The sequence below is a fragment of the Polypterus senegalus genome, chromosome 13 (genome assembly GCF_016835505.1).
Source record: "Polypterus senegalus isolate Bchr_013 chromosome 13, ASM1683550v1, whole genome shotgun sequence".
NCBI lineage: Eukaryota > Metazoa > Chordata > Cladistia > Polypteriformes > Polypteridae > Polypterus > Polypterus senegalus.
This window is the reverse complement of record NC_053166.1, coordinates 24,352,003-24,371,303: the sequence shown is the minus strand read 5'-3', so window position 1 is coordinate 24,371,303 and position 19,301 is coordinate 24,352,003. Positions and strand designations below refer to the sequence as shown.

The following is a 19,301-nucleotide window of genomic DNA, read 5'->3' as shown; positions in this document are numbered from 1 at the left end:
GCATCAAATCTCAGTCCAGACTCTTCTAATGTGGAGCTCTTATAGAAATAAGCTGCTCACCTCCAACCAAGCCGCTGACCCCCTCACTCTGTTTAAGAAGCATTTGAAGGTTCTCTCATTTGGTGAGTATCTGATGCCAGCTTTGATATGTGCTTGTAGCTGAAGAAAGATGAGCTCGTCTTGTGTTGTTCTGTTTGGTGTCAAGCTCTCCACTTGAGATGATCAATATTGTAACCTTGTTCTGTAACACTTGTCCCTTCACAGTTCCCAAGATGATTACGTCTGACCTCTTTTGTAAGTTTTAGATTAAAGCATCCACTGACTGAATATGTTTAAATATAAATGCAGTCAAAAGGGTGGCCATAAACAGTTTAATTTTGTGAACATCAATTTATTTTTATGCTATGAAGCAGACACATCATCAATAAAGCCACCACACACAAGATAATTAGATTTCTACATTTCCATTTACAGTTTCACCCACAAACAGAACTGAAGAGCACCTGAGTGTGGCTTGGCTATTCTGTTAAACATCTCACTGGGTAAGTCTGGACTGTGTCACAGAAAGACAGTTTCCTTATTACAATATTTAACAACCTCACTGTGGCTGGTTTTCATGGAGGTTCTTCTTGACTGCACATTGTAACTAACACACATTAAATTAAGTAATTTCCTGAATCGAGGTATAGGGCCTTTAAATTTCTAATTCAGTCATGATTTTATAACCCTGGAAAAATGTTCTACATTCAAAGGTTTTATATACCATCATATCAAATGATATCTGTTTCTTTTGATGATACTTTTTTGACTTCTTCTTTACATCTGGTTTTCTTTAATTCTCTACCATTCATTTCTTGATTCTTCCTGCACTGCTACCTTGCATCATTCTTTGTAGACACATACTGTATAAGTACCTGATTTATTAGGTTCCTTTTAATAGCTCTCTTTCTTTTCCCTCACACTTTTGTAAACTACACCCTGTTGTATAGCTTTATACTGTAATGGTGATTGATTTATATATATCCTTACGATAAATGGTGCCTTTGATGAAATTGGTCAGATTTACTGTAAAGCGTTTCTGTTATCTGGCTGTGTTGGTTTCTTGAAACATTTGCTTGGATTTATTCCCCCACATAAATTATACATGTGATAAAGACTTTTGTACCATCTTTTTATGGGGTATGCACATAATAGTGCAATATTAAGTGGATGGATTTTAAAACATTTCTAGTAAGGCATGACATAGATTATATATTTACTTCTCAAAAAGTGTTGACTGCTATTGTCAAGTTTCTAGAACAAGAACTGAATAAGGGAGAAGGTCCGACTGTGCATCTTTCATTCTCTGCCACATTGGAAAACTGAAGCATTAAAAATAATGTTGGGCCTTTAATAGCACTTTATTGGGTTGTGTGGTTCCTTGTAAAACCATTGCTTGACAAATGGTTGGTTCTTTGTGCTTTGAAAAACTTCCAAATATATAGGAAAAAAGAAAGAAACTGTTTATGTATAGAAGGTTACGTAGAAAGAGACTCAGATTAAGAAAACTTGGGCTTAGCTTGTGGTTTTGTATTCAGTAAGAGTCCTTTTGAAATCAGGGTCCATTAGCACTTCGCAAATCTGTTACCTTCTAATCATGGTTATTTACAGTATGGAGTCTGCTATGGATCTAAATGAATAAAGGTTCTTTCTGGAACCTTCATGTGGATGGGTCTTTTGGGCCCTAACCCTAACTGCATCACTCTGAATAACTGCTCTGGCACCTTTCATTGTAAGACTCTAAGTTAATGACAGACCAAGAAAGCCTGAACTTAGCCTGTTATCTTAAGCAAACAATGTCCTTTTAAAATCAGGTACCCAGTTTTATTTCACAGATCTATCTATCTATCTATCTATCATCCAACCCGCTATATCCAAACACAGGGTCATGGGGGTCTGCTGGAGCCAATCCCAGCCAACACAGGGCACAAGGCAGGAAACAAACCAGCCTACCGCAGTCTATCTATCTATCTATCTATCTATCTATCTATCTATCTATCTATCTATCTATCTATCTATCTATCTATCTATCTATCTATCTATCTATTAATTATATGGTGACTTTCATCCCTATCTATTTTCTAAAACAAAGAACCTTCTGAAATGTTAATGTAGATGGCTTTCTTGATAACCAAAAACGTTTTGCTCTGTGGCTTTACTCTGAAAAACCACTGGCACCTTTATTTTTAAGAGTGTTCATGGCCGATTCAGACCGACTGCACAAACACACCTTATGGTCATAGACTGTACGGGTAGCAGAGTTTCTAAGCTTAATAGATACAAACGTGAAAATGAATTGACAATTTTAACACCCTTGGGACAAGGAAGGAGAGCCTCACTGACAAAGAAGAAAAAAAGAAAAGCGCTCTTCTTACTTGTAAAAAATGGTGAACGTTACACGCGTCGGATGTTTTCCCTGCTAGTTTAAAAACATCACTGTTATTGAACACATGCAAAATCAGCCTTTAAATACTATAATCAGACTTCTGGACGCCTAATGCTTCCAGTCAAAAAGTAGGAAATTCCATGGTGCACTTTGTTTGCAGGTAGACCATTAGGGGGCGCATCTCAGCGGCAAGGAGTTCATGCCTTTTAAGAACCTATCAGGTCTTGATTAAGTTACATTGCAATATAAGAAATAAGGCAAAAGAAAGGGTGACAATACAGTCCATCAGGCTCTTTTGATTAGCTAATAGCTAAGATACCCCATAATTTCATTCAAATGCTTCTTAGGCGTTGTCAAGGTTTCGGTTTGAGGTTGTATTTTCTTCCTGATTTAATCTCTCCCAAAAATGCTTTATGTCTGCATGCTGAGTAATAAAATTAGTAAAACTACAGATTTCTAAAGTGTATATAAATACGATTATTAATATACAACAATATATTAAGAATGGAAATGCACTAATTACCAACTTAATAATCAGCCTGTCGTTTCAGTGCTCACCTGGTACTCTCCGTTCACAAAGTCCTGTCCTGGTGTAGATGTGTTAACGGGACTCGCAATCTCCATAAAATCTGAAGCAGTCATAGACTTTGAGATGGTGAAATTGCTGGCATCTGTCATTTGCGAAAAGCAGGACCTGTAAGACTGGCTCTGTGACAACATGTCACCCCCCACCACTTCCACGTACTTTATCGGTCCGTCAGAATTCAGCTGAATATGAAGGTTTCTCTGTGAGTTTTTCTCCCAGTCTGATCTGCTCCTTCCGTTGGAAAATACATTTTCTCTGCTATTTCTGGCGCACTTCACTAATAGAAATATAAATGTCAGGAAAGAAAGGACAGAGACTGCGGCGAGTGATATAATCAAGTAAAGAGTGATGTCCTTATTGGCGTAACCTGCTTTGTGTGCCTTGTCTCGGACGTCTAGCATGGGTTCAATTGAGCCGTCTTCAAGCACGATCTCCACTGACACCGTGCTTGAGAGCGCAGGCTCTCCGTTGTCCTTAATCTCTATAGTCAGCCCCTGGACTGCCCCGTCCTGGTCAAGCACACCACGTCTCGTTCGAATCTCCCCCGTGTATTGTGATATGGTGTATAAAGGGTTATCTGGCATTTGGATTAAGCGATAAGAAATCCAAGCGTTGTGCCCAGCATCAGCATCCACCGCGGTCACCTTAGTGACGAGATGTCCTGGTTTTACAGAGCGTGGGATTCTTTGAAGTGGAGGAGTCCCCATCTCTGTCAGAGGATAAAGAACAGCTGGCGCATTGTCATTTTCGTCTAAAATAAAAACATGAACAGTGGTATTGCTGCGAAGTGGAGGAGAGCCATTGTCCGTCACCTGCACTTGGATCTGAACATTTTTCACTTGCTCATAGTCGAACGAATTCAAAGTATAAAGAGTGCCGTTTTCTGAATTGATATACACGAATGACGAGAGAGAAGTGCCCTGAGCTGTGGTGTCCACAATGGAGTAGGACAGCTGGGAGTTGGTCCCCAAATCGGGATCAGATGCGGTGACGGCACACAATACGCTGCCCGGTGCGTTGTTTTCTTTTGTGTAGACAGAATAGGATGGCTGTGAGAAACTGGGGGGATTATCATTGACATCTAACACGGTGACTGTCAAAGTCTTCTTGGTGCTGAGTACTGGACTACCTGAATCCTTTGCTATGATGTCCACCTTATACTCGGGGTAAGCTTCTCGGTCCAGCGAGCCGTCGGTTACTAATGCGTAATGATTTGCAAATGAAGGCTGCAGCTTAAAGGGCCGATCGGGGCGCAGCTCTAAAATGACTTTACCGTTGTTCCCAGAGTCTAGATCTCTGGCTCGTATTAACGCAATTACTGTTCCAGTTGGGGCATTTTCTAAAAGCGGAGACGGTTCTGAAGTTAAAATAATTTCTGGAGCATTATCGTTGACGTCAACTATTTCTATCTGAATGCTGCAGAATCCTTCCATTTCGGGGTTTCCTTTATCTCTAGCCCGTATTTCAAATTTGTAAGAACTGGCCTCTTCGTAATCCAGCTTCTCTTGCGTTATGATTTCTCCTTTCATTTCAGTTACATTGAACAATTTGCGGACTGCTTCAGGTGTGTGGACACCAAACGAGTATACCACCTCTCCGTTAAGACCTTCATCTAAATCAGTAGCGTTCACCTTCCCAGCTACAGTCCCTTTTGGTGAATTTTCTTTTAGAAATATTTTATAAAGAGACTTTTCAAACTGTGGAGGGTTGTCATTGTTATCTACTACCACAACGGTTATTTTTATAGTGCCTGATTTGGGTGGTGTCCCCCCGTCCACCGCCGTGAGTACGAGTGTATGAACTGGCACAGTCTCTCTGTCAAGCGCCTTTTCCAGAATTAATTCCGGGACTTTGATACCATCGTCACGAGTCTTAGTGTTTAAAACAAAAAAATCATTAGGATTAATAGAATAAGACTGCAGTGTGTTAGAGCCAACATCAGGATCACGAGCACTATCCAGGGGAAATCGTGCACCCTGCGCAATGGACTCTGAGATTTTCAGAATACGTTCAGCAGAAAGAAAATTCGGAGAATTATCATTAACATCTTGTATTTCCACATCAACTCGGTAGAGCCGTAAAGGATTTTCAATAATGATTTCCAACGGAATTACACAATTTGAGCTCTGTGCGCATGCAGTTTCTCGGTCAATTTTTTCACCGATTACCAAATTGCCTTTCTTCATATCAACACTAAAATGCTGCTTACCAAGTTCAGATGCAATCCGTAAATTACGACGAGAAATGTCTCCTAATTGCAGTCCCAGGTCCTTCGCTATATCCCCAACAAAAGAGCCTTTGCTTTGCTCTTCGGGAATTGTGTAGCGAATTTGCCCATATATGACATTCCACGAAAGAACAATATGTATCCACAGCGTCTGCCATTGTTGTCGGCCACCACTTTTCATTTCACAACGCAATTAAAATTCATTTAACGGATTTATATTAGATAAATCATTCCAGGGTAGGATATCTGCAGGTTAAAGTTGTAAAATCCCGCCAGATCATAGCCGAATGAATGAGGAGATGACTCCTAGGTGTCGGTAATTTCGCAAACCGTTGTCCTTTCCATGGGTGTGCAAGAAGCGTTCTGTCTGCTGCCTTCTATGATGTGGAGCAGAGGCAGGGGGAGGGAGTCGATCTCACAGAGCAGCTCGGCTTCTTATTGGCGGAGAGCGCAGCAGAGGGTTAGCCAATGCCGCTCGAAATCTACTCTTAAGATTGCGCCTGCACAGCGCCCGATGGAGTGACAAACGTTTAAATACACCACAGAAACACAGCAAGGCTCTATTGATGATTTATTACTTGTCTTTTGAAAAATAAGGGATTTAAATTTGGCTCCCTATGTAAAGTAATTTTTGAAAGGGTTTTATCCTAATAATAAAGTGTGTGAATGGTACTATTACGTGTAAGCTTTACAATGCTTGTTTTAACCTAACCTATCTCTCTCTCCAATTTACAGTGACAGTACTTCATTTTATGCCATTAATATTGTATAGGAGTAAGGCATTATTAAGGTATTCTGAAAGTATTATTTTCTGGTTTAATCAAATAACCCTTCTTTGCCATCATGTTGCTTGAAAAACGTGTTAGAATGTAAATTACAGAATATTAACAACACCCAGATCTGGGAAACTGCTGGCTTGAGCTTGAGTTTGCAGTTTTAAGCATAAGGTGTTACTTGTGGGCAAAAGGGACATCAACTATAAATACAAAATGGGAGACACTGCAGGAAGCAGTATCTGAAAAGAATTTAGAGTTTTATGTTGGCACAACATTTTCATCATCTAAGCAGTTATTAAGAAGTTATTAAAAAGGCAAATAAAATCTTAGGTTATATAGTAAAGACTGCTGAATATTAGAATATAACAACATAAGAAATCTGACAAACAAGAGGAAGCCATTCAGTCCATCAAGCTTGTTTGTTTAGCTAATAGCTGAGCTGTCCAAATATCTTATCCAGAGCCTTCTCAAAGTTTTCTGCTTCAACTCTATGTGTTAGTAGTTTGTTTCAGATTCCCACAATTCTTTGCTTAAAGAAGTGCTTCCTGGCTTAGGTCCTAAATGTATTATATTATGTCATCAAATATGTGATTTACCCATAAGCTGATATAATTCTGTTTTATCAATGCCTTTCAAAATCGACAAACGTTAGCTCTTCCTATTTAGCCCCATATAGATGTCTGTGAATGAATGGCCACTGCTAGGTACTCTAGGTTGTTCTCTGCCTTGAGCCTAACACTGAAGAAACAGATACTAGCCTCCTGTGACCCAGAATTGGACTAAGTGGGTTTGTGAATGTTATGTTATTGTATGGGTGGCACGGTGGCACAGTGGTATCACTGCTGCCTCACAGTTAGGAGACCCGGGTTCGCTTCCTGGGTCCTCCCTGTGTGGAGATTGCATGTTCTCCCTGTGTCTGCGTGGGTTTCCTCCCAGTCCAAAGACATGCAGGATAGGTGCATTGGCGATCCTAAATTGTCCCTGGTGTGTGTGCCTGCAGTGGGCTGGCACCCTGCCCAGGGTTTGTGCCCTATGTTGGCTGGGATTGACTCCAGCAGACCCCCATGACCCTGTAGTTGGGATACAGCACGTTGGATAATGGATAGATAGATACTTTATTAATCCCAAGGTTAAATTCACATACTCCAGCAGCAGCATACTGATAAAGAACAATATTAAATTAAAGAGTGATAACAATGCAGGTAAAACAGACAATAACTTTGTATAATGTTAATGTTTACCGCCCCCCTCCCCGGGTGGAATTGAAGAGTCACATAATGTGGGGGAGGAACAATCTCCTCAGTCTGTCGGTGGAGCAGGACGGTGACAGCAGTCTGTCCCTGAAGCTGCTCCTCTGTCTGGAGATGATCCTGTTCAGTGGATGCAGTGGATTCTCCATGATTGACAGGAGCCTGCTCAGCGCCCGTCGCTCTGCCACAGATGTCAGACTGTTCAGCTCCATGCCTACAATAGAGCCTGCCTTCCTCACCAGTTTGTCCAGGCGTGAGGCATCCCTCTTCTTTATGCTGCCTTCCCAGCACACCACCGCGTAGAAGAGGGCGCTCGCCACTACCGTCTGGTAGAACTTCTGCAGCATCTTATTGTGATGTTGATATTGATGTTATAGCACTTAGTTTTTAACCTTGGCATTCACAGAAGAGTACAGTTGAAAATTACAGAATCAGAGTCTTATTAAAGACACATATGTGGCGTGAGAAGACAGTAATACGTTAAACATGCTGGTTGCATGGTGGTGCAGTAGGGAGCACAGGTGCCTCACTTTTAATCACCATCTAGGTGGAGATTTCATGCTCTCCACATGCGGAGTTTCCTGTAGGTATGCACATGCGTGTGCCCTGTGGCATGGTCTCTCTTCCCCTCCAGGGCTGGTTTCTACACTGTTCTCAATACTGATGAGACAGGCCTTAAACACCAGTGACTCATAACTGATGTACACTCTTAAATTAAAAATAAATGCTCCTTTAATGGCACTTTATGGTCCGTTACTTGGTTCTATGGTTTCTCTTTCAAACTTTGCTTGAGAAGGCACCATTTCATTTTGGGAAGAGTTCTTTGCATATGAAGTTGGTTCTTTGTACTTTGAAAAATATATGTGTTAAAAAAACACAATTTTTACTGTATGGCTACCTAGCAGGACACTAACATGCAGATTAAGAAAACCTGAACTCAGCATGTGCTGCTGTCTATAGTGAGTGTCCTTTTAAAATCCTGATCCACTGGCACTAAACAAATCTATTGCCATTTAATCATACGTATTGACTGTCTGTTATGGATCTAAATAAATAATTTTTTAAAACATATTTATATTGATTTAATTAAAACCAGATAGCATCCCATAAAGTCAAGTCAGATTTAACAAATCAAAGCAAAATTTCAGCCCTACCCAAGAGAGGGAGGAGCCAGCAGCTGAATCTACTCTATAAAAAGAGCAAGAAAAGAAGGGTATCCTTTCCGTGAAATGGAAGCTTATTCTGAAATGTTACAGATTAGATCCTGTCAAATTTGAAAAAGAAAAAAAAAAAGTTTTGAACAGATTGTCTAAGTGGGAATTTGATTTTTTTCAATGTCAAGTAGTACACAACATCGGTTACCCACTGACTTAAGAGTGGTGGGTGGGATTGTTCCAGTTTAGCAAGCTAAGTCTACGTGCTAGTAGTGTCATTTTCCAACCCACTATATCCTAACACAGTGTTTATATACTCAGCAAAAAAAGAAACGTCCTCTGACTTTCAACTGTTTTTACTTTCAGTAAACTTAATGTGTAAATATTTGTATGAACACTAAAAGAGTCAACACCATAAGACATAAACTAAAAATGTTTCACAATTTGTCCCTGAATGAAGGGAGGCTCAAAATTAAAAGTACCAGTCAGTATCTGGTGTGGCCACCAGCTGCTTGAAGTACTGCAGTGCATCTCCTCCTCATGGACTGGACCAGATTTGTCAGTTCTTGCTGTGAGATGTTACCCCACTCTTCCACCAAGGCACCTGCAAGTTCCTGGACATTTCTGGGGGGAATGGCCCTAGCCCTCACCCTGCGATCCAACAGGTCCCAGACGTGCTCAATTCCTTCGACGATAAACACGAATCCGTCCATCACCCCTGCTGAGACAAAACCGTGACTCATCAGTGAAAAGCACTTTTTGCCACTCCTGTCTGGTCCAGCGAAGGTGGGTTTGTGCCCATAGGCGGCGTTGTTGCTGGTGATGTCTGGTAAGGACCTGCCTTACAACAGGCCTACAAGCCCTCAGTCCAGCCTCTCTCAGCCTATTGCGGACAGTCTGAGCACTGATGGAGGGATTGTGTGTTCCTGGTGTGACTCGGGCAGTTGTTGTGGCCATCCTGTACCTGTCACGCAGGTTTGATATTCGGATGTACCGATCCTGTGCAGGTGTTGTTACACGTGGTCTTCCACTGCGAGGATGATCAGCTGTCCTTCCTGTCTCCCTGTAGCTGTCTTAGGCGTCTCACAGTGTGGACATGGCAATTTATTGCCCTAGCCACATCAGCAGGCCTCATGCCTCCCTGCAGCATGCCTAATGCACGTTCACTCAGATGAGCAGGGACCCTGGACATCTTTCTTTGGGTGTTTTTCACAGTCGGTAGACAAGTCTCTTTAGTGTCCTGCGTTTTTAGAACTGTAACCTTAAATGCCTACTTTCTGTAAGCTGTTAAGGTCTTAACGACCATTCCACAGGTGCATGTTAATTAATTGATTAGGGTTAATTGAACATGCATGGAAAACATTGTTTAAACCGTTTACAATGAAGATCTGTAAAGTTATTTGGATTTTTAAAACATCATTGTTGAAATACACAGTCCTGGAAAAGGGACGTTTCTATTTTTGCTTTTTTTTTTTGTTTTTATGACAAAATTCTGAAAACGAAAACTAAACTTTTGAAAAAAATCACTGTGAAGATGTTAAGGGACAAATCATTAATTCTAGGCAATATTTCAAAGAAGCTGTGTCAACAGTATATTTTATATACGTTTAATTTCCTAATTTATGCATATCATAATGATGTTTGTATTATACTATGTAATGTTGAACAATGTCAAATTTGTACATTGGTGTAATGCCTCAGAAATCAGTACTATGTAAATTATAATCCACCCATCCATCCATTATCCAACCCGCTATATCCTAATGACAGGGTCACGGGGGTCTGCTGGAGCCAATCCCAGGGCACAAGGCAGGAACAAATCCCGGGCAGGGTGCCAGCCCACCGTAGCACTGCAATTCATTTATAGATACCTGCCAACAAGGTTTCCATTGGAATGAAAGATGTGAGGACATCTTTAAGAACAAGTTTTTGAAGTCTGCTGTAGCAAATTAGAAATGACAGGTAAGCAGGTAGCAATGCAACAGAAATGCACGCTTTAAAATAATGGTCCTTTAATGCACTTTACTGGGTTGTGTGGTTCCTCATAAAGCTGTTTCTTGACAAAGAACTATTTTCATTCTCTGCATTTGGTATTTGTGCTTTGAAAAAGCTCTTAATATGTGAAGACAACAGAAAATTTTAATGTACAGTTGACTACCTAGCAGGATAGTAACAGACCAGGAAAACATAAACTTTGGCCTGCCTGTGTTATTATATTAAATTTTTAAAATCAATAATCCATTGGTACAGTATTTCACCAATCTGTTATCCTCTATTTATTTATAGAAACTTTTACTGATCTAAATAATTTATAGACCAAAAATAGTTCTCACTCAGAAGAATCATTTTCAGTCAGTCAGTCATTTTCCAACCTGCCATATCCTAAAACAGGGTAAAGGGAATCTGCTGGAGCCAATCCCAGGGCACAAGGCAGGAACAAACCCCGGGCAGGGTGCCAGCCCACCACAGGGTACACACACTAGGGACAATTTAGGATCGCCAATGTACCTAACCTGCATGTGATTGGACTGTGGGAGGAAACTCATGCAGACACGGGGAGAACATGCAAACTCCATGCAGGGAGGACCCGGGAAGCGAACCCAGGTCTCCTTACTGCGAGGCAGCCGTGCTACCCACTGCGCCACCCTAAGAATCATTTTGCTACCCTTTATTTTAAGAGTGTGAAGCTACTTTTAAAAAATGAATTCAAAATATATAATATTTATTTGATATCCTGTTTTATCTACAATGCCAATGACCCAAAAGCATATGCACATTGAAAGGTTGGAATAAACAGGTCTGTATAATCAAACCTCATACAGCAAATTATAAAACTCTTTAGTAATAAAATGTGAGATAATTATACATCTTAAGGTTTTTGACAAATAACACCATTCCTACCACTACTGCCTGATAAAACTAATGAACAACTTTAATCTTTAGAGTGCATAGTACAGTGCCTTGCGATTCATCAGAAAGATCATAAAAAGAAACAACTAAGTAACAATGACATGTAAAGAAAATGAGTGCCTATACTTTTTGAAAGAGTATGTTTCTTCCCTAAAACTTACATAATGAAATTAACAACTTCAAAACAAGAAATGTACCCTTTGAAGGACACACGAGGCCTAAAATTTACTGTTTTGTTTTTAATAGTAATTTTAATATTTATAAATAGAATTCATGAACTTTTGAATGTAATTCAACAAAAATAGTAAATTAGAAAGTGTACTGAATTGTCCAATTATTTATATAAATGTTACTGAACATTCACATTTTAGATAAACATTAAGCATGGACATGGCAGAAAGCTACAGTCCTTATAAATTTATTGTAAATCCATAATCACTTTAAGTGGTCCAGTGTCTAGAACCCACTCATCCAGCTTGTAGACAGATAGACATTAGACATTTCTTTGCCTGTTTCCTTATCCTCCATTTTTAAAATGGTGTTTCTTTGTTTCACATTCATTTTCTATTATCTGAACCCATGTAACCTTATTGCAGAATCTGAACCCCAGCGATAGATGGTGTCAGGTGTAAGACACGAGCCAACCCTCAGTAGAGAAACAGTCCATTAAAGGCAATTCTCACAGGCACCTTCAAACTCCCTCACTCTGGGCCAGTGCAATATTGGTACCTTCCCTAAAATGTCTGTTTCTGGTATTTGGGAGAAAAACACACATGGACACGGGAGGCTGGGACTTAAAACAAATCCACAAAAACAGACACTGGACCAGAAGTGAAACCAGGAGATAATGCTAACTAAATTTATTGAATAAGACTATAACAAACTGTCTCATATCAAAACTATATTGGCAGATAGATAGATAGATAGATAGATAGATAGATAGATAGATAGATAGATAGATAGATAGATAGATAGATAGATAGATAGATAGATAGATAGATAGATAGATAGATAGATAGATAGATCTGTGAAATAAAACTGGGTTCCTGATTTTAAAAGGACATTGTTTGCTTAAGATAACAGGCTAAGTTCAGGCTTTCTTGGTCTGTCATTAACTTAGAGTCTTACAATGAAAGGTGCCAGAGCAGTTATTCAGAGTGATGCAGTTAGGGTTAGGGCCCAAAAGACCCATCCACATGAAGGTTCCAGAAATAATCTTTATTCATGTAGATCCATAGCAGGCTCCATACTGTAAATAACCACGATTAGAAGGTAACAGATTTGTGAAGTGCTAATGGATTCTGATTTCAATTTAGCAAAGTAAATTTGAAACTTAGTTCTTCATATTTTTTGTACATTATGTTTATGACATCAGTCTGAAAGCTATGATGCATATTGTGGGCATTTTCTGGGATGGTACATAATTTTTCAAGTTTTATGAGCCAGAGATTAGTTCCATTATGGTCACATTATTATAGTAATAAATAAGCTTGGTCATGTCATACATAATATCTTAGACTTGTGATGCACAAAGCTGTCAGGGCATATAATTTATTTAAAACTATTTTTCATAGCATTTTCCAAGAATCAAAGACCAAAGGGTTTATGATTATAAACTCAGTGGCCTGGAAAAGATAAGCATTCACTATAGGTGTCATATCAATTGTGTGCCAGATGGCACATTGTAGGCATAAATGAAAGATGTTTATGTGGAAAAAGAAAACTGGAAAGCATGAATAGCATTGTTTAATAGGTCTGGAAGTTATTAGGCAAATTAGAAGTAGTCCTAGCACTAATACTAATACTAATAGTAATACTAATATACTTCTTAACCATCTTAAGTAGTTCAGCATTGCAGTGAGCCAGTGTCTGTTCCAAACAGGATCATGTGCAAGGTAAGAACTAATAATAATAATAATAATAATAATAATACCCCTCCCAAACTCACTTTATCCTGAGTTGGGTCACTGGGATGCGAGAAGCTATCCTAGAAAGGGCAGGGTTAAAGAAAGAACAATCCCTAGACAGGGCATCAGTCCATCACAAGTTAACACACAAACACACACACTAGGACAAATTTAGCTTTGTCAGTACACCTGTCCTGCATGTCTTTGGGCTGTAGGAGAAAACCAGAGCACCTACTGGAAACCCAAATGAACACAAAAAGTACCTGCAAACTCCACACAGGGTGAGACTGAATCCTATCAGCAGCTAGACATTAGTTATGAAGCCATTTTAGGCACAAATGCAATAGTTAAATCATGTTACATTATATGAAATACTGAGGACCGGATACAATATTGGAGTATGGGAGGAAACCAGAGGACCCAAATGGAATCCCATATAGACATGGGGAGCACATGCAAAGTACATGCAGGGAGCACCAGGAAAATGAACCCTGGCATCCTAGTTGCAAAGCAGCAGCACTGCCACAGCATTACCATGACACCATTTTATATATATATATATATATATATATATATATATATATATATATATATATATATATATATATATATATATATATATATATATATATATATATTATTATATACAGTATATATAATTCAGCACTAACAAAACTTCCCATGACTTGTAATGTATGGTCCCCTAAATAATTTTAAACTGTAATGCTGTTCTTTATGATACTGTAGTAGTCTCAAAAAGCTGCTTATCAAAGTGCAACCATCACAAAGCTTCAGATGCTACAAAGCAGCCAACACTAAACAAGACATGTTTGGATCCTATCCACTTAGAAAATTGACCCAACAAGCTTGTGTGAGGTATTTGTCCTATCTTAGAAGAAAATGAGATTTGAACAACCTGGCAAAGGTCAAAACAAGGGACTGATTGCCATATACATAAATATATACTGCATTATATATAAAACATACCGTACATATGTGTGTATATAAAGAGAGAGAAAGAGAATTAGTTCCCCTCAGAATCTATCTATCTATCTATCTATCTATCTATCTATCTATCTATCTATCTATCTATCTATCTATCTATCTATCTATCTATCTATCTATCTATCTATCTATCTATCTATCATACAGTCTCTTATCCTCATTTGATACAACACATTTCTCTCAGTAATGCATAGACTCTCCTCTTTTTGTTTGTGTACTGGCCATATATTTAGGTTTACACAAACAAACTGACAAATTACTACTTTAAATTGTTACCATCCCATTTGTTAAAGCTTAATATCCTTATTTAAGTTCGCCTTTCTTGGCTTGGAAGAAAATTACAGGTTTCCTGTAAAACTAAAAACCTGGTCTCTGTAACATCTGCAGCATGAAAGTCAGACGTTGGTTAATCACAGCACAATGTGTTCTTGCAGAATATCGCCACCTAACCTTAACCAGGAGCAAAGGCAATTTAATTATTTTTACCAGAGTCATACTGAAATATTTAAACATGTTCTTGACAGTGGTTTCAAATAATAATATGACAGAACTTATAAATGTAATGTAACCACTGTGAAAACACCAAAGCAGTAAAAACAACATATAAAATACACAATGTAATATCAAAAACATATATTGTTGAGTATTGTACAATCAAAAACAGCTTATTCCCAAGCTTGTAAAAAACAACCATCGTTTTCTCATTTCTTTATGTGTCATATGTCACTCACAAATGGATTGTCTAGTGGGAATTACCAGTTCATATGCATTTAGAAAAAACTTTTAAAAGGTGTTTGTTATGTTAAAAGGTATGGTATTCAAGGTACAGTTACACGGAGAGGACACTATTATTGTATAATAATATAAATCACATGCATATCATTATCCTAGTATATTTATTTCTTTCAGAACCAAAGCTTTAAAACTATATTTTTACGTCCAAGTATTTTATGTACTTTTATCAAATCGGTGAAACCTTTAATGTCAGTGCTCACCTGGTACTCTCCTTTCTCAAAGTGCTGCCCTGGTGTAGACGTGTTAACAGGACTCGCAATCTCCATAAAATCCGAAGCGGTCATAGACTTGGAGATGGTGAAATTGCTCGCGTCTGTCATCTGCGAGAAGCAGGACCTGTAAGACTGGCTCTGCGACAGCATGTCACCCCCCACCACTTCCACGTACTTAATCGGTCCATCAGAATTCAGCTGAATATGAAGGTTTCTCTGTGAGTTTTTCTCCCAGTCTGATCTGCTCCTTCCGTTGCAGAAGAAATTATCTCTGCTATTTCGAGCGCACTTCACTACCAGAATAATAAAAGTCAGAAATGAAATGGCAGAAACTGCAGCAAGTGATATGATCAGGTAAAGAGTGACGTCCTTCTTGCCATAACCCACCTTATGAGATTTATCTCGGACATCTAACATGGGTTCAAGCGACCCTTCTTCCAGGGCAATTTCAACTGATACCGTGGTGGTGAGTGGTGGCTGGCCATTGTCCTTAATTTCTACTGTCAACCCCTGGATGCCCCCATCTTGCTCACTCACTTCACGCCTCGTTCGGATTTCCCCCGTGTATTGTGATATGGTGTATAAAGGGTTATCCGGCATTTTGAGCAACCTATAAGAAATCCAGGCGTTGTGACCAGCATCTGCATCCACAGCTGTCAGCTTAGTAACGAGGTGCCCTGCTTTTACAGATCGCGACATTTTTTGAAGTGGAAGAGATCCTGATTCTGCCGGAGGATAAAGAACAGATGGTGCATTGTCGTTTTCATCCAAAATAAAAACATGCACAGTGGCGTTGCTCCGAAGTTGAGGGGAGCCATTGTCCGTCACCTGCACTTGGATCTGAACATTTTTCACTTGCTCATAGTCGAACGAATTCAAGGTGTAAAGAGTGCCATTTTCCGAATTGATGTACACAAATGACGACAGAGACATGCCCTGAGCTGTGGTGTCCACGATCGAGTAGGACAGCTGGGAGTTGGTCCCCAAATCGGGATCAGATGCGGTGACGGCACACAGCACGCTGCCCGGCGCGTTGTTTTCTTTTGTGTAGACAGAATAGGACGGCTGTGAGAAACTGGGGGGATTATCATTGACATCTAACACAGTGACTGTCAAAGTCTTCTTGGTGCTAAGCGGAGAAGAGCCCGAGTCCTTAGCTATGATGTCCACCTTATACTCTGGGTAGACTTCGCGGTCTAAGGAGTCCTTCGTGACTAATGCGTAGTTATTTGCAAATGAAGGCTGCAACTTGAAAGGGCGATCAGGATTCAGCTGCAAAATCACTTTGCCGTTGTCCCCTGAGTCTAAATCTTTCGCTCGTATTAGCGCGATCACCGTACCTGTAGGGGCGTTTTCTAAAAGCGGGGAAGGCAGAGAAGTGAAAATGATCTCTGGGGCATTGTCGTTAATATCAACTATTTCAACGTGTACGCTACAGAATCCTTCCATTTCAGGATTCCCCTTGTCTCTGGCACGGATATCAAATTTGTAAAAATTGGCTTCTTCGTAATCCATTTGCCCCTGCGTTAGGATTTCACCCTGTAGTTCACCTATGCTGAACAATCTGCGGATTGCTTCAGGGGTGCGGACACCAAGAGAATATTCTATTTCTCCATTGAGCCCTTCGTCTAAGTCGGTAGCAAACACGTTCCCAACTAATGTCCCTTCTGGCGAATTTTCTTTTAGAAAAAATTTGTAAACAGGTTTATCAAATTGAGGCACATTGTCATTAATGTCAAGAACGATGACATTTATTTTTATAGTGCCTGATTTAGGTGGTGTTCCTCCGTCCACTGCAGTAAGAACAAGACTGTGAACTGACACAGTCTCCCTATCAAGAGGCTTCTCCAGAATTAATTCGGGGACTTTTGAGCCATCCTCATGAGTTTTAGTACTTAAAACGAAATATTCATTGGAATTAATAAAATAAGAACTTAAAGCGTTAGAGCCAACATCGGGATCACTTGCACTATCCAAGAGAAATCTCGCACCACGCGTTATGGACTCTGCAATTTTCAATGTATGTTCAGTGGAAAGAAAATGTGGAGAATTATCATTAATATCTTGAATTTGTACATCTACACGGTAGAGCTGTAAAGGGTTTTCAATGATAATTTCTAGAGGTATTATACAATTTGAGCTTTGTGCGCATAAAATCTCTCTGTCGATTTTCTCGTCAATTACTAAACTCCCTTTCCTCTTATCTATAGTAAAATGCTGCTTACCAAATTCTGAAGCAATCCGCAGATTTCGATGGGCAATTTCTGCAAGATGCAGTCCTAAGTCTTTCGCTATATCCCCAACAAAAGAGCCTTTGCTTTGCTCTTCGGGAATTGTGTAATGAATTTGTCCGTTTATGACATTCCACGAAAGCACAATGTACATCCACAGCGTCTGCCATTGTTGTCGGCCACCACTTTTCATTTCCCAATGCGATTAAAATTCATTTACAGAGTCAATATATTAAAAAGCATTCCACGATAAAAGATACGTAAATTAAGATTGTAAAATTCCGCCAGGTCATAGCTGAATAAATAAGGAAATGACTCCTAGGTGTCGGCAATTTCGCAAACCGTTGTCCTTTCCATGGGTGTGCAAGAAGCGTTCTGTCTGCTGCCTCCTATGATGTGGAGCAGAGGCAGGGGGAGGGAGTCGATCTCACAGAGCAGCTCGGCGTCTTATTGGCGGAGAGCGCAACAGAGGGCTAGCCAATGAAGCTTCAAATCTACTGCAGGATTGCGCTGCATATAAAGTCCAGCTTTTGCAAGCTGAATGTCTCCGCGTTTAAAAGACAAAGAACAGGTCTGTGTCGGGAATCAATCAGTTGCAATAATTGCATGATTCTATGAACAATTAATTAAGCTACATTAACATGGCATTGCTTCTATAAAGAGAAAAACATTTTTTTTTATTTATGTTTCAGAGTGGAAAAGGCTCGAGTGAAGGCAATTAAAACGTTTACTCAAGATCTCAAGCTTTATAAATGTAATATTTTTTCATAGTGTAATGGAAAATAATCATATAGGTTTTTTTGTTGGACTTTATTGATATACAATTTTATTTAAATGAAGCATCGCAGGAAATTACAATATTTGGCACAAACCAGTAACCAGTCCTGAATGGATTGCCAAGTAGTTAGACTTAATTAAGGATAAGAAATGACATTGTCGTTACCACTTGCTAATTCCTTTATTTTATTTTTTTTTAAAATAGAGAGTACTGAATTGAATAAACGGTGGCGCAGTGGTAGCGCTGCTGCCTCGCAGTTAGGAGACCCGGGTTTGCTTCCCGGGTCCTCCCTGCGTGGAGTTTGCATGTTCTCCCCGTGTCTGCGTGGGTTTCCTCCCACAATCCAAAGACATGCAGGTTAGGTGGATTGGTGATTCTAAATTGGCCCTAGTGTGTGCTTGGTGTGTGGGTGTGTTTGTGTGTGTCCTGCGGTGGGTTGGCACCCTGCCCAGGATTGGTTCCTGCCTTGTGCCCTGTGTTGGCTGGGATTGGCTCCAGCAGACCCCCGTGACCCTATTCGGATTCAGCGGGTTAGACAATGGATGGATGGATGAATTGAATAATTCAATGCTGACTTCAATACTGAATTATAGTTTTCAGCATTGTGTAACTGCCAGTGTTTCTGTTTGTGTCAAGTATAGTAAACTGCAAAAAGTGAGTCATTACTGTACAGATCACAAAATACGGCTAAATAAATTGGATTAAACAAATTTACTATTATTAGAGAATAAATTATGAAATAAATTATTTAAAATAATGGTTCTTTAAAGGCATTATATAAGTTATTTAGTGGGTTGTGCAGTTCCTGTGTTGAACTATAACTTAACAAAGCACCATTTCATTCTAAGAAGGGTTCTTTACATATGAAGTTTTTTTTTTTTGGCTCTGAAAAACTTTCTAATATGAAGGATAAACAATCTTTAAAGTATAATAGAGCACCTGGTAGGACACCAACAGATTAGATAATCTGTGATTGTGTTATTGTATGCAGCAAGAGTCCTTTTAAAATCATGCCCTATGGTATTTAATGTTATCATCTATTCAT

The 19,301-nt window shown here is 39.5% G+C and overlaps 1 protein-coding gene across 7 annotated transcripts in view; it reads right to left on the bottom strand.

The window, feature by feature from the left end:
- Positions 1 to 19,301, bottom strand: part of LOC120542149 (protocadherin gamma-C5-like) — a 497,784-nt gene that overhangs the window by 48,985 nt on the left and 429,498 nt on the right. The window contains exon 1 of one of the 7 annotated variants that reach the window (XM_039774380.1): positions 2,984 to 5,613. The exons of the other annotated variants lie outside the window; for them this stretch is intronic. Within the exon in view, the coding sequence (XP_039630314.1) occupies positions 2,984 to 5,419 (2,436 nt within the window). The 5' untranslated portion in view covers positions 5,420 to 5,613. Of the gene's footprint in view, positions 1 to 2,983; positions 5,614 to 19,301 lie in introns of those variants that run through there. 7 annotated transcript variants of the gene reach the window in all.